The following is a 14,994-nucleotide window of genomic DNA, read 5'->3' as shown; positions in this document are numbered from 1 at the left end:
GAGGGCGGGAAAGGAAGGGGCGGGGACGCGAGGGCGAATCTATAAGAGGCGTCGTTCGGCGAGTTCGCTGCTCAGAAGCGCCGAGAGCGCGGCCGGGACGGTTGGAGAAGAAGGCGGCTCCCGGAAGGGGGAGAGACAAACTGCCGTAACCTCTGCCGTTCAGGAGCCCGGTTACTCATTTATTCGTTACCCTTTTTCTTCTTCCTCCCCCAAAAACCTTTTCCTTTTCCCCTTCTTTTTTTTTTCCTTTTTGGGAGCTGAACAATTTCCGGTAAGGGAAAGAAGGGCTCCTTTCGCTCCTTATTTCCCCGCCTCTTTCCCTCCCCCACCTTCCCCTCCTCCGGCTTTTTCCTCCCAACTCGGGGAGGTCCTTCCCGGTGGCCGCCCTGACGAGGTCTGAGCACCTAGGCGGAGGCGGCGCAGGCTTTTTGTAGTGAGGTTTGCGCCTGCGCAACGCGCCTGCCTCCGCCATGCACGGGGGTGGCCCCCCTTCGGGGGACAGCGCATGCCCGCTGCGCACCATCAAGAGAGTCCAGTTCGGAGTCTTGAGTCCGGATGAACTGGTAAGAGGCTCTGCCCTCCCCTTCCTCCCTCCTTCCCTGGCGGGCGGGGCCGGACGGGGGCTGCGGAAACTTGGCGCTTTCTCGCTGCCTATGGGTGACGGGCCAGGAGCATGGCTCAGCAGCGCCAAGGCTGTGCAGGCGCCAGTCTCGGGCCTCCCAGAGTTGTATTTTGCAAAGAGTTGAGCAAACTTAGCGCTTTGTCCGAGACAGGGGGCTGGCTGGAGGGTAAGAAGGAGAGAGAGAAGGGTGACTGATTTCCCACTCCAGAGTTACCGACGTTAAAGGCGATCAGACGAATCCTAGGGAGTGTTTACAAGTTTGGTTAAGAAGCCAAACCCCAGGTAGCTTCCTCCTCTTCTGTAATACAAATATTAATTGAGTGCCTGCTGTATTGTAGACAGAAGAGACTCTGGGGTTACAGAGGTGAACACGACAGACCAGGACCTTAAAGAGCACTGTCTGTGGGAAAGGGCAGGCGGTAAACACGAATACAATAAATGAACAAGATAATTCAGTTAATGGCAATTGTCTCGAGTAGAGTGAAACGGGGTAATGCCACGGAGGGTCACTGAGCTGGGGCTACTTTATTTTTTTGTTTTTATCTTATTTTATTTTTTTGAGACTGGGTCTTGCTCTGTCGCCCAGGCTGGAGTGCAATGGCAGGATCTCGGCTCACTGCAACCTCCGCCTCCCGGGTTCAAGCGGTTCTCCTGCCTCAGCCTCCTGACTAGCTGGGATTACAGGCATGCGCCACCATGCCCCGTTAATTGTTGTATTTTTAGTAGAGGGGGGGTTTCGCCATGTTGGCCAGGCTGGTCTCGAACGCCTGCCCTCAAGTGATCCCCCCCCCTTTTTTTTTTTGGTTTTTGTTTTTTTGTCTTTTTGAGACGGAGTTTCGCTCTTGTTTCCCAGGCCGGAGTGCAGTGGCTGAACTCCTGACTTCAGGTGAACCACCCACCTCGGCCTCTCAAAGTGCTGGGATTACAGGCGTGAGCCACCGCGCCCAGCCGAGGTGGGGCTACTTTTGATGGGATGGTGTTAGGGTCTGGGAAGGCCTGTCTGAGAAGACTTTACCCGAATGATGAGAGGCAGCCAGTCATCGAAGCCGTAGTTTCTATGGCGAGAGCTTTTCCGGCAGAGGAAATAGCAAGTGCAAAGGGCCTGAGGGAGAAATGAAGTTGGGCTTGTCCTAGAGGGTGAAAGGCGGCCGGTGTGGCTGAGGTTTAGTGGATGAGAGAAGAAGAGTGTTACAGAAATTGGCTGGAGAAGCATGGGATATTGTATATTATGTTAAGGAGTCAGGACTTAATTCTATTTTCAGTAGGTAGTCCTTGGACAGTTATAAACAGGAGAGTGACAGCAAACTCGCATTGGAAAAAATACTGCTGTAGTTGCTCTATGAAGAACTGATGCGGGAGGAGGAGAGACCAGAGAGAGGAGGGCAGTCCTAGGGGAGAGCTATTGGTGACTTGGACTTCTTCCCTTGTGGAGCTAAGTAGAGGGAGCCCACTGGCTGGAAAGAATGGAGTTAAGTGGCTGTTTGTGGATAGAGACCATTTTGCTGGAAGAAAATTCAGCTATGTGAGGAGTCAGAACGTCCTGACCTCACACCATACCACAGAATCAGTTCCAGATGAAGTTAAGACTTAAATCTAAAAAAACCCATAGAATACTAGAAAAAAATAGAAGGCTTTTGCAGGGCTCATACCAGAGACAGAAGTCCTTAATAGTAGTTAATTACAGGTAAGTTTTATGGAATGCCTAAAATGAGCTAAACGTTATATATAAGGAAGACCAAGGCAGATTTCACTACGTAAAAATAAGAGCCACTTCTGTTTGCAGAGGCACTGTGGCAAAGTTGAAAAACAGATCAGGAAACAATACTTGCAATTATGCAGACAAGGTTAAATTTATCGATGTACAAGGAACACTTACAAATCAGTAAAGTACCTATCTACTAGAAAAATGGGTAAAGGAGATGAATAGGCAGTTCACAGAAGTAGTGCAAATGGCCAACAAAGAGTTGGCTTTCTAATTAAAAAGATCCAGATTAAAATAAAATTATTTCTCTTATCCAACTTTTTTTCCCTGCTGCAAAAATATTGGGAAATAGACATGCTTATACATTTTTGGTAGAAAGATAGATTGGTAAAACCTTTTTGGAGGATGGTCTGACAGTTTTTTGTTTTTTTGTTTTTTTTTTTTTTTTGTTTTTTTTGTTTTTTTTTGTTTTTTTGAGATGGAGTCTGGCTCTGTCGCCCAGGCTGGAGTGCAGTGGCCAGATCTCAGCTCACTGCAAGCTCCGCCTCCTGGGTTTACGCCATTCTGCCTCAGCCTCCTGAGTAGCTGGGACTACAGGCGCCCGCCACCTCTCCCGGCTAGTTTTTTTTTTTTGTATTTTTTAGTAGAGACGGGGTTTCACCGTGTTCGCCAGGATGGTCTCGATCTCCTGACCTCGTGATCCGCCCGTCTCGGCCTCCCAAAGTGCTGGGATTACAGGCTTGAGCCACCGCGCCCGGCCTTTTGTTTTTTTTTGAGACGGAATCTCACTCTTGTCACCCAGGCTGGAGTGCGGTGGCACAATCTTGGCTCACTGCAACCTCCACCTCCCGGGTTCAAGAGAGCCTCCTGCCTCAGCCTCCCGATTAGCTGGGATTACAGGTGTGTGCCACAACGTCTGTCTATTTTTTGTATTTTGTATTTAGTATTTTGTATTTTGTATTTAGTATTTTTGTATTTAGTAGCTATCCGGGGTTTGGCTTCTTAACCAAACTTGTAAAGACTCCCTAGGATTCGTCTGATTGCCTTTAACATCGGTAACTCTGGAGTGGGAAATCATGTTACCCAGGCTGGTCTTGAACTCCTGACCTCAGGGGACCCGCCTACCTTGGCCTCCCAAAGTGCTGGGATTACAGGCATGAGCCGCCATGCCTGGCCTCTGGTCTGACAATTTTATCAACTTTTAATATGTGAATCATTTGATCAAGCATTACCACTTACAAAAATTCATCCTTAGTTTAAAAAAGTTTAATTCTCCCTTTCCCAGTTTTGCATGGTTTAGTAAATGTTTCTCCATCCATTTGCTCAGGCCAAAAACCTAAAAGCCATCTTTGATTCTCTTTCTCACAATCTCCACTTAGTCCATCTGCCAGAGTGTCAGTTCTACTTTTCAAAGTATGCCTGGAATCCAGCCATTTATGACCATCACCACCACCGTGTCCCACCATATTCCACCTTACTGTCATCTTTCCTATGGAGTGCTATAGTAGCCCTAGTTGGTCTTCCTACAGTTTCCAAGAACAGCTAGAGCAGGCTAGAGAGAGCTCTTCATCCCTTCCCTTCCCTGCATGGAATCCTCTCCAGAGGTTTCAGGACTCCTTATTCTGACCTATAAAGTGCTGTTTTATCTGGCTCCTGCTTGCCTCTCCATCTCATTACTAGTCTCTTCTTTGCTTTTCTTGAACCATGCTGACTGCTTGCTCCTCTAACACTGCAAGCTTATTCCCACCTCAAGGACTTTATTATTCACTATTCCTCCTGCTTGGAACAACATTGCTCAGACCGCTTCTCTGCATGCCTGTTCCTTTATATCTGTTCTCTGTTGAAATTGAATTTTTTTTTTTTTTTTGACACAGGGTCTCCCTCTGTCCCCCAGGCTGCAGTGCAGTGGCTCGATCACAGCTCACTGCAGCCTCTTGGGCTCAATAGATGCTCCCAGGCCAGGTACAGTGGCTCACGTCTGTGATCCCAGCACTTTGGGAGGCCGAGGTGGGCAGATCACGAGGTCAGGAGTTTGAGACCAGCCTGGCCAAAATAGTGAAACTCTGTCTTTACTAAAAATACAAAAATTAGCTGGGTGTGTTGGCACACCCCTGTAATCCCAGCTACTCAGGAGGCTGAGGCAGGAGAATCGCTTTAACCTGGGAGGTGGAGGTTGCAGTGAGCTGAGGCCGTGCCATTGCACTCCAGCCTGGGCGACAGAGAGAGACTTGGTCTCAAAAAAAAAAAAGATGCTCCCACCTCAGACCCCCAAGCCCCATCTCAGTAGCTGGGACTATAGGCTTGTACCCCCATGCCTGTCTAATTTTTAAATTTGTTGTAGAGATGGGTTCTCACTGTGTTACCCAGGCTGGTGAACTGGGCTCAAGCGATCCCCTTGCTTGGCCTCCCAAAGTGCTGGGATTCCAAGCATGAGCCACTGCGCCTGGCTGATGTCATATTTTTAGGAGCGCTTCCCTGACCACTCTGTTTAAATAGCATCCCCTGTCCTGCCCTTGCTTTCTCTGATCATTCTCTGCTATATTTTCCTTCACAGCCTGTCACTCCAGAAAGGATTAGTTTTTCTGTCTTTTGCTTCCTTGCTAGAGAATGGATTTCATGAGGGACCTTGTCTGTGTTATTCATGTTCCCTCAGTATCTCAAGTAGTGCCTGGCACATGATAGACATGTAATAAAAATGAGTTGAATAAACAAGTGAATGAAATAATGGGACAAATATGCATAGATAATGTAGAAGGACTTTTATTGCAACATTGTTTGAAAGTGACGATTATAAATCAGTATTTACTAATAGGAATCTTGGTGAATAACTTAGGGTGTATTATTACCATGTAAGAGAAGAACTTCCCAATAGGGTCCCACACGGTGCTGTTGCCCTGAGACACTGTGGCACACGTTCACAGTGGGTACAGTGAGGTATTTTAAGTTTCCAAGAGAAGCACAGGTACATTTGTCAGATACCCTGGAACTCCTAGTTCCTGGTAGTTCCATTTCAACATTAGATGGTGCCAAATCCCTTTCTATGATGTCATATTTTTGTGAAGCTGGGTTTTTAGCAGTTGCTAAGTACAGGCAAAAATCAGTTTGTAGAAGAAATAAAGGTGGTGCTGTTTAGTCTGATTTCCAAGGTTTGAGAGGTGCACTGCCTAACGGTCGCCATAAGTGAGTGAGATGGTTATTTGGGAAAGAAAGAAGAATGTTATTTTGTTTTAATATATTAAAATAGTATTTTCAACTTATGTGTATTTTTTCTTTTTTTTTTTTTTTTTTTTTTTTTGAGACGGAGTCTCACTCTGTAGCCCAGGCTGGAGTGCAGTGGCCGGATCTCAGCTCACTGCGAGCTCCGCCTCCCGGGTTCACGGCATTCTCCAGCCTCAGCCTCCCAAGTAGCTGGGACTACAGGCGCCCGCCACCTCGCCCGGCTAGTTTTTTTTTTGTATTTTTTTTTTGAGATGGAGTCTCGCTCTGTCGCCGGGGCTGGAGCGCAGTGGCCGGATCTCAGCTCACTGCAAGCTCCGCCTCCCGGGTTTACGCCATTCTCCTGCCTCAGCCTCCTGTGTAGCTGGGACTACAGGCGCCCGCCACCTCGCCCGGCTAGTTTTTTGTATTTTTTTAGTAGAGACGGGGTTTCACCGTGTTCGCCAGGATGGTCTCGATCTCCTGACCTCGTGATCCGCCCGTCTCGGCCTCCCAAAGTGCTGGGATTACAGGCTTGAGCCACCGCGTCCGGCCTTTTTGTATTTCTTAGTAGAGACGGGGTTTCACCGTGTTAGCCAGGATGGTCTCGATCTCCTGACCTCGTGATCCACCCATCTCGGCCTCCCAAAGTGCTGGGATTACAGGCTTGAGCCACCGTGCCCGGCCAGTATTTTTTCAAATGGCTAGTTAAGTTTCTTTTTTTGTTTGTTTGTTTGTTTTTGAGATGGAGTCTGGCTCTGTCACCCAGGCTGGAGTGCAGTGGCGTGATCTCGGCTCACTGCAAGCTCCGCCTCCTGCTTTCATGCCATTCTCCTGCTTCAGCCTCCTGAGTAGTTGGGACTACAGGCGCCTGTCACCACGCCTGGCTAATTTTTTGTGGCTAATTAAGTTTCTAGGACATAAATGCTTAAGTTGTTTGCGCCTAGGTGCTTAATAAGTCACTGTTTTTTCTTTGAGACGGAGTCTTTCTCTGTTGCCTAGGCTGGAGTGCAGAGGTGAGATCTCAGCTCACTATAACCTCTGCCTCCTGGGTTCAAGCTATTCTCCTGCCTCAGCCTCTCAAGCAGCTGGGATCACAGGCACTCGCCACCACACCCGGCAATTTTTGTATTTTTGGTAGAGATAGGATTTCGCCACATTGACCAGACCAGTCTCAAACTTCTGACCTCAAGTGATCTGCCCATCTTGGCCTCCCAAAGTGCTGGGATTACAGGTGTGAGCCAGCGCGCTCGGCCGTGGCTCTCGTTTGACCTAGTGAGTGCTGTGAGAGTTACTGAAATGGAAGGGCACTGTGGGCTGATAATGTTAGGGAATCTGTGGATAAATGAAAAAGTTACTCGAGAGTGTGCAGAGTCAAGGCCTTATGTTAAAATGGGAACATATTTACATTTTTTTAAAGCATGGAAAAAAAATGGGTGCTGTGACTCATGCCTGTAATCCTAGCACTTTGGGAGCCTGAGGCAGGAGGATCACTTGAGGCCTGGAGTTCAAGACCAGCCTGGACAACAGAGCAAGACCCTATCTCAATTAAAAAATAATAATAACAAATGAACTGAGCACAGTGGCTCACACCTGTAATCTTCGGGAGGCCAAGGTGGGCAGATCCCTGAGGGTCAGGAGTTCAAGACCATCCTGTCCAGCATAGTGAAACCCCATCTCTACTAAAAATAACAAAAATTCTCTGGGTGTAGTGGCGGGCACCTGTAATCCCAGCTACTTGGGAGGCTGAGGCATATGAACCACTTAAACCTGGTAGGCAGAGGTTGTACTGACCCGAGATTGAATAATAACAAAAGTATGAGACACTGTTGACAAAGGTCTACCATAGTCATTTCTGGGGTGTAGGATTGTTGGGCTTTGGTAGTGCTCTGTATGTCTGTGGTTCATACGATGTCTGTATTTTGAGGGACCAACAGATGGTTCAGTTTTGGGTAGAAGGATGGGTGAGGGTGAGTGAGGGGCCTCCTGTTGTGAAATAGGTGGTATTTTAGGCTAAAATATTTTACAGAAGTCTTGGGGGTCAGAGTATGTGGAGGTACAGAGGGCTCTTTGAATTGGCTTTGAGATAGAGCTGTTTTTTTTTTTTTTTTTGAGACGGAGTCTCACGCTGTTGCCCAGGCTGGAGTGCAGTGGCGCGATCTCAGCTCACTGCAAGCTCCGCCTCCCGGGTTCCCGCCATTCTCCTACCTCAGCCTCCTGAGTAGCTGGGACTACAGGTGCCCGCCACCGCGCCCGGCTAATTTTTTGTATTTTTAGTAGAGACGGGGTTTCACTGGTCTCGATCTCCTGACCTTGTGATCCGCCCGCCTCGGCCTCCCAAAGTGCTGGGATTACAGGCTTGAGCCACCGCGCCCGGCCTAGATAGAGCTGTTGTCCTTGCTATTAGAAGATGGATTTAGATGTTGCTAGGTGAGGGTAAGGTTGCAAGGAGGTACTAGAGCTTTGTATAGCATGTGCACAAAATTTTGGGAAAAGATGGTGCTGGATTTCATTCGCAGTAGTGACCCCTATTTATTAAAAACAACTGTCTGGCCAGGCGTGGTGGCTCACGCCTGTAATCCCAGCACTTTGGGAGGCTGAGGCGGGCGGATCACAAGGTCAGGAGATAGAGACCATTCTGGCTAATACGGTGAAACCCCGGCTCTACTAAAAAATACAAAAAATTAGCCAGGTGCTGTGGCGAGTGCCTGTAGCCCCAGCTACTCAGGAGGCTGATGCAGGAGAAAGTCGTGAACCCAGGAGGCAGAGCTTGCAGTGAGCCAAGATCGCATCACTGCACTCCAGCCTGGGTGACAGAGCCAGACTCCATCTCAAAAAAATAAATAAATAAAATAAATAAAAACAGCTGTCTACCATGGAATGCATAACTTATTTATATTCTGACTTATTTAAATAAGGATTTAAAGCAGTATTCTTTTTCCTTTTTTTTTTTTTTTTTGATATGGAGTGTAGCTCTATTGCCCAGGCTGGAGTACAGTGGCACCGTCTCTGCACACTGCAACCTCTGCCTCTCAGACTCAAACGATTCTTCTGCCTCAGCCTCCCGAGTAGCAGGGACTACAGGAGTGTGCCACCACACCCAGCTAATTTTTTTTTTTTTTTTTTTTTTTTTTTATTTTTAGTAGAAACGGAATTTTACCGTGTTGTCCAGACTGGTCTTGAACTCCTGACCTCGTGATCCACCTGCCTTGGCCTCCCAAAGTGCTGGGATTACAGGCGTAAGCCACTGGACCTGGCCTGATTTTTGTATTTTTATTAGAGACAGGGTTTTACCATGTTGGCCAGGCTGGTCTCAAACTCCTGACCTCCGGTGATCTGCCTGCGTTGGCCTCCCACAGTGCTGGGATTATAGGCTTGAGCCACTGCGCCTGGCCAGTAATGTATTCTTTTAGGTAGAGTGTGGGCTACATTGATGAGTCAGAAGATGATCCCTGTGTTCAAATTATTTCTTGTGAGGGATTTCCTATGTATGCAGCAAATAGTTGCTGAGCCCTCACCGTATGTTGGTTACTGTGCTAGGTGCTGAGGATATGAAAAGAAAACATGACCCTTGCCCTCAAGGATTACAGTCCAATGGGAGAGACAGATGTGTCACCAAGTAATTAAAATTGGGCTGAGAACCTTGCTGGGGTGTGCATAAGGCTAGGAAGAATTAGAGAAGACTCATAAGGAGGTGACCTCTGAACTGGGTCTTAAAGAATAAATGGAAGTTTACTCCCAAGGGGGCATGTGGAGCAAAAGGAATTTTGAGAAATCTATTGTATTTAGAACATAAATGTGAGAGGTGGGTAGGAGAATGTGGTACCAAGTAAAGCTGTAAAAGAGACTTGAAGCCAAGTTATAATAAGGACCTTGTTAGCTTTGCTAAAGGCAGAGGAAAGAGAATGAGTATTTACTGAGATTCAATGACAGCCCTTTTGTTCTGTGACCTCAGGGGCAGAACCCAAAGAGAACCCAGCCTGACTGGCCACCCCCTCAAGTGTTTAACCTTTATCCTGTAGGCAGTGAGAACCAGTGTTGGCTGAAGGGTTTGGGGCTAAAGCAGTTATAATTTAAAATATAATTTAAATTATATAAATATATAATTTAAAATGACAGTTTGAGACTAGGTGCAGTGGCTCACACCTGTAATCCCAGCACTTTGGGAGGCTAAGGTGAGTGGATCACTTGAGGCCAGGAGTTTGAGACTATCCTGGCCAACATGGTGAAACCCTATCTCTACTAAAAATACAAAAATTAGCCAGGCGTGGTGGTGGGCACCTGTAATCCCAGCTACTTGGGAGGCTGAGGCACAAGAATCACTTAACCTGAGAGTCAGAAGTTTCAGTGAGCCAAGGTTGCGCCACTGCACTCCAGCCGGGGTGACAGAGCAAGACCCTCTCTCAAAAATAAATAAATAAATGAATAAATAAATAAATAAATGAGAGTTCATGAACTTGGTGGTGGAAGGATAGCTCTTCTCATTAACCAGGATATGCGTGTCTGCTGTCACCCTCTGACCCAGTCTCAGAAAGCCTGGAAGCAGAATTAGTTATTAGAAGGGTGGTTGGCTTGGTCGGCCTAGACTTTGAGCAGACAGAGGTTGAAAATGTTGAGCGGGATCTCTCCTAGGCCCCTCTGCAGTGTCTGTTCTGGAGGCCAGATTTGTACTGCCTTTTTTTTTTTTTTTTCTTTTGGTCTCTCATTCAAGGTGAACAATCCCCTTCATGTTTCTCACCAGACACAAAGCAGCTGATGAGGTTCCAGCTTTGCAAATGTAGTCATACTTGAGGACTGTCTCCCTGAGATTTCGTCAGGTCATGTTGATGAGAGTTTTGAACCTGTCTGAGGCTGAGAGGTGTTCAGAACTTCTTCAGCTTTGCATCTGTAGAGCATTTTGGTTTCTACCCAGCAGTGGCCAATCAGATCTATTATGAGGGGATTACTGGTTTGACTGTCAGAAGGTAACCTCTCTTTTTCCAGGTTTTTTGAGGGTACCTCCCTGCAGTGGAGAGTCGTAAGCAGCAGGTCAATTTAACAGACATTTATCAGGAGCCTGCCACGTTTCAGGCAGGCACATGGGATTCAGGATGGTTGAGGGATTCTGCCTGCCGGAGAGGTGCTTATAGTTACAGGAAAGACAGACACCTATAGGTCATTTTATTGCATTGTTGTATGTGCAGTGACAGAGGGGCTGTGGAAGCACAGAGGAGGGGTGCCTGTCTATTTTGGGGAGGCTGTGAAAAGGCTTCCTGGAGGAAGGCAGTGCCTGAGCCAAGTCTTGAAATAGGAGTTTTGCAGTGGGAAAAGCATTCCAAGCAGAGGCGCTAGCATATGAAAACCCCAGAGGAGGCCAGGCGTGGTGGCTCACACCTGTAATCCCAGCACTTTGGGAGGCCGAGGCGGGCGGATCATGAGGTCAGGGGATCAAGACCATCCTGGCTAACACGGTGAAACCCTGTCTCTACTAAAAAATACAAAAAATTAGCTGGGCATGGTGGCGGGCACCTGTAGTCCCAGTTACTTAGGAGGCTGAGGCAGGAGAATGGCGTGAACCCAGGAGGCGGAGTTTGCAGTGAGCCGAGATCGCACTACTACTCTCTAGCCTGGGCGACAGAGCGAGACTCTGTCAAAAAAAAAAAAACCTAGAGGAGTGCAGCACAGGTTGTGCTGGGTGATAGGGAACTCCAAGGGATTGGTACTGAGGAGTGAACAGGAAGGTGTGGAGCACCAGGGAAATGAAGGTTGAGAACATCATAAAATCCTTTGGTAAGCTGTCCTCCTGAGTTTGGATGTCAGTCTGAGGAAAAAAGGGTATGCATGATTACATTTTTATTTTATTTTATTATTTATTTTTATTTTATTTATTTTTGGCACACATTTTCATTTTAGAATGAGCACCCCAGTTGTCGTCTAGAAGGACTGGAGAGAGACAGGCCTGGTGACCTATACGAACGCTTTGTAGACTACAAAGGAAGGGCCTGAACTAGGGTAGTGGTGGTGGGGATGGAGAAGAGAGGCAAGATTCAAGAAACACTTAGGAGGCCAGGCATGGTGGCATATGCGTGTAATCCCAGCTAAGATCCCGCCACTGTACTCCAGCCTGGATGACAGAGCGAGACTTCTCAAATAAATAAATAAATAAATAAATAAAGGAGGTAAAAGTGACCAGTACCTGGTGAATGATTAAATAATAATAATAATGTCCATTCAAAAAGCACCAATTACATCCTGGACTTAAGCTAGCTAATTAAGTCCTTAATGGTTACATAGTTAATAAGTAGTAGAGTCAGAATTCCAAATCAAGGGTCCCTGAGAGCTAAGTCCATGTTCTTTGAACTGTTTTATGCTTGAAGGTAAGGAAAAGTAAGCATAGGTTTCTGAATCTGGGGTGGAGACTAAAAGAGAGGCTTTTGTGGAAAAGGGAGTTTGCTTTTAGACATGTTTAATTTGATTTTTGGTGGAATGTTTGCAGGGAGTTCAGTAGGTAGTTAAATATGTGAACCCAAAGTCCAGAAGAAAAGTGAGGCCTGGCTGGAGTTAGAGAGTTGAGAATGAGTATCCAAGCATACGTTGGAGATACTGTGAGTTTGGTTCCAGCCCACCGCAATGAAGCAAGTCACATGAAGTTTTTTGGTTGCCCTGTGCATATAAGTTATGTTTCTACTATGCTGTAGTTTACTAAGTGTAAGTGTGCGATAGCATTACACCGTTTTTTGTTTGTTTGTTTGAGACAGAGTTTTGCTCTGTCACCCAGGCTGGAGTGCAGTGGCATGATCTCGGCTCACTGTAACCTCCGCCTCCCAGGTTCAAGCGATTCTCCTGCCTTAGCCTCCCGAGTAGCTGGGATTACGGGTGCCCACCACCACGCCCAGCTAATTTTTTTGTATTTTTAGTAGAGATGGGGTTTCACCATGTTGGCCAGGCTGGTCTTGAACTCCTGACCTCAGGTGATCCACCCGTCTCAGCCTCCCAGAGGGCTGGGATTATGGGTGTGAGCTGCCACACGCAGCGTATCTGCTTCTGAGTTCTGTTTCCTCTACTGAAATGTCCCCATCAAGTCCTGGCTCTACCTTTCTTGGGATTCCAGCTATTCACTTTTGCTTCAAATCATTTCCACCAACCTGTCTTCCTAGCACCTGTTTCTGCAGTCTTTTAATAAAATCTCCGGCCAGGCATGGTGGCTCACGCCTGTAATCCTAGCACTTTGGGAGGCGGAAGCAGGCGGATCACAAAGTCAAGAGACCATCCTGGCCAACCTGGTGAAACCCTATCTCTGCTAAAAATACAAAAATTGGCTGGATGTGGTGGCGCTCACCTGTAGTCCCAGCTACTTGGGAGGCTGAGGCAGGAGAGTTGCTTGAACCCCGGAGTCGGAGGTTGCAGTGAGCAGAGATTGAGGCACTGCACTCCAGCCTGGCGACAGAGCGAGACTGCATCTCAAAACAAAACAAAACAAGAAATAAAATCTCCATCTGGACACGAAAAGGTTCAAGCAGGTCAGGCCTTGAGAAGGAGGGCATGAAGAAGATGAGGGTAAAGAGACAGGACTGCATCTCTGAGTGCCTCATTTCTTACCAGGGGCTTGAGTTGGTGGGGCATGTGTTGGTGCAGAACACCTGAGCTGTCATGGCAAGGATACAGGTACAGAGAGGCTCCTGCCAGGATCTCAGATTCATGAGCTTGATTTCTGCTTGGGAGGAACAAATAAAGCATTGTTTTGTTTTTTTGTTTTTCCTGAAACAACTTTTATTTCTTTTTGTGGCTAAATCCTGTGAATGTCAGAGACCTAGAATTCAACCCAGATTGAAGTCTGGGGTTCATGTCCTAGTGGCAGGTGATTTGTATGGAACCCTGGGTCAACCATTATCCAGTGTGAGTGCTTTTCCTGCCTCAGTGACTAGAATAAGCCTCTGACTTGGAATATTCAACTTTGGCCTTTTCAGAAGTGTATACACACCAATCCCCCATTCCCCTCACTCCAGGCTGAACTTAGTTCTTCTGTAAGTAGTTCAGGGTTTTCCCAGACCTTAGTCCAGAGCTCCCCAGCCACAAAGGCTAGAAACTAGGAACGCTCTTCAGTTGTTGGCCTTTCTTTGTTTGCAGAAGCGAATGTCTGTGACGGAGGGTGGCATCAAATACCCAGAGACGACTGAGGGAGGCCGCCCCAAGCTTGGGGGGCTGATGGACCCGAGGCAGGGGGTGATTGAGCGGACTGGCCGCTGCCAGACATGCGCAGGTCAGTGCTGGGGACTGGGTGGGATCCCAAAGGGAGGTGGGTTGGGTCCTCAAAGAAAACTAGGGTCAACACCTGGAGGCCTCTGAGATGAGTGGGAGCTGGGAGGAAAGCACTGGGTGTATGTCCCACAGGAAACATGACAGAGTGTCCTGGCCACTTTGGCCACATTGAACTGGCCAAGCCTGTGTTTCACGTGGGCTTCCTGGTGAAGACAATGAAGGTTTTGCGCTGTGTCTGCTTCTTCTGCTCCAAACTGCTTGTGGACTCTGTGAGTGGGGAACAGGCTCTGGTCTGGGTGGGGGGGGTGCTTGGTAGGGGGACAGCTTCAACTGACCCTGCTCTGCCCTGTCCCCAGAACAACCCAAAGATCAAGGACATCCTGTCTAAGTCCAAGGGACAGCCCAAGAAGCGGCTCACACATGTCTACGACCTTTGCAAGGGCAAAAACATCTGCGAGGGTGGGGAGGAGATGGATAACAAGTTTGGTGTGGAACAACCTGAGGGTGACGAGGATCTGACCAAAGAAAAGGTGACTGGGACTGGCAGAGACTTTTGGGAAGGAGGGGTCAGAGGCCTGGAGGGAGGAAACGAAGGGAAGGACGCGGCGGAACAGGAGGGGTTGGCCTGGTGTGGAGGGAAATGACCCAAGCTCTGGACTCTGATGGTCCCTGTCTTTCCTCGGAAGGGCCATGGTGGCTGTGGGCGGTACCAGCCCAGGATCCGGCGTTCCGGCCTAGAGCTGTATGCGGAATGGAAGCATGTTAATGAGGACTCTCAGGAGAAGAAGATCCTGCTGAGTCCAGAGCGAGTGCATGAGATCTTCAAACGCATCTCAGATGAGGAGTGTTTTGTGCTGGGCATGGAGCCCCGCTATGCACGACCAGAGTGGATGATTGTCACAGTGCTGCCTGTGCCCCCACTTTCCGTGCGGCCTGCTGTTGTGATGCAGGGCTCTGCTCGTAACCAGGTCAGTGGCTCCAGGGCTCTGCCTGTTAGCTGGAGGGTGAGGTGTCTAAAGGGAGGAAGCGCTGTAGGTGAGGCTGGGGTGTGCCTGGGGGATGGATGGATGGACCTGGGTTTGAAAATCCCCTGCCACTTACTAGCTGTATGGCCTTTAATGAGTCTCTTTAAAGGCCACAAAGGTGTTTCTGAGTCTATAAATGATAGTGGGCAGTCCTGCCTCCTGGGGCGTATGAGGATGAGAGCTGTGCTGTGTGCCTGGCACGTGCCTGCCAA

At 48.1% G+C, this 14,994-nt stretch overlaps 1 protein-coding gene across 4 annotated transcripts in view; it reads left to right on the top strand.

Annotated features, from left to right (window-relative positions):
* Positions 1 to 67: 67 nt before the first annotated feature.
* The window catches only part of POLR2A (RNA polymerase II subunit A), a 33,809-nt gene continuing 18,882 nt past the window's right edge, over positions 68 to 14,994 (top strand). For all 4 annotated transcript variants that reach the window (XM_050765177.1, XM_050765175.1, XM_050765176.1 and 1 more), the window contains exons 1-5: positions 68 to 563; positions 13,626 to 13,758; positions 13,890 to 14,026; positions 14,114 to 14,287; positions 14,444 to 14,725. In XM_050765177.1, the coding sequence (XP_050621134.1) occupies positions 471 to 563; positions 13,626 to 13,758; positions 13,890 to 14,026; positions 14,114 to 14,287; positions 14,444 to 14,725 (819 nt within the window). In that variant the 5' untranslated portion in view covers positions 68 to 470. The remainder of the gene's footprint in view (positions 564 to 13,625; positions 13,759 to 13,889; positions 14,027 to 14,113; positions 14,288 to 14,443; positions 14,726 to 14,994) is intronic.

Source organism: Macaca thibetana, chromosome 16 (genome assembly GCF_024542745.1).
Source record: "Macaca thibetana thibetana isolate TM-01 chromosome 16, ASM2454274v1, whole genome shotgun sequence".
Lineage (NCBI taxonomy): Eukaryota > Metazoa > Chordata > Mammalia > Primates > Cercopithecidae > Macaca > Macaca thibetana.
Note: the sequence above shows the minus strand (reverse complement) of the source record. Positions and strands in the feature narration are given on the sequence as shown.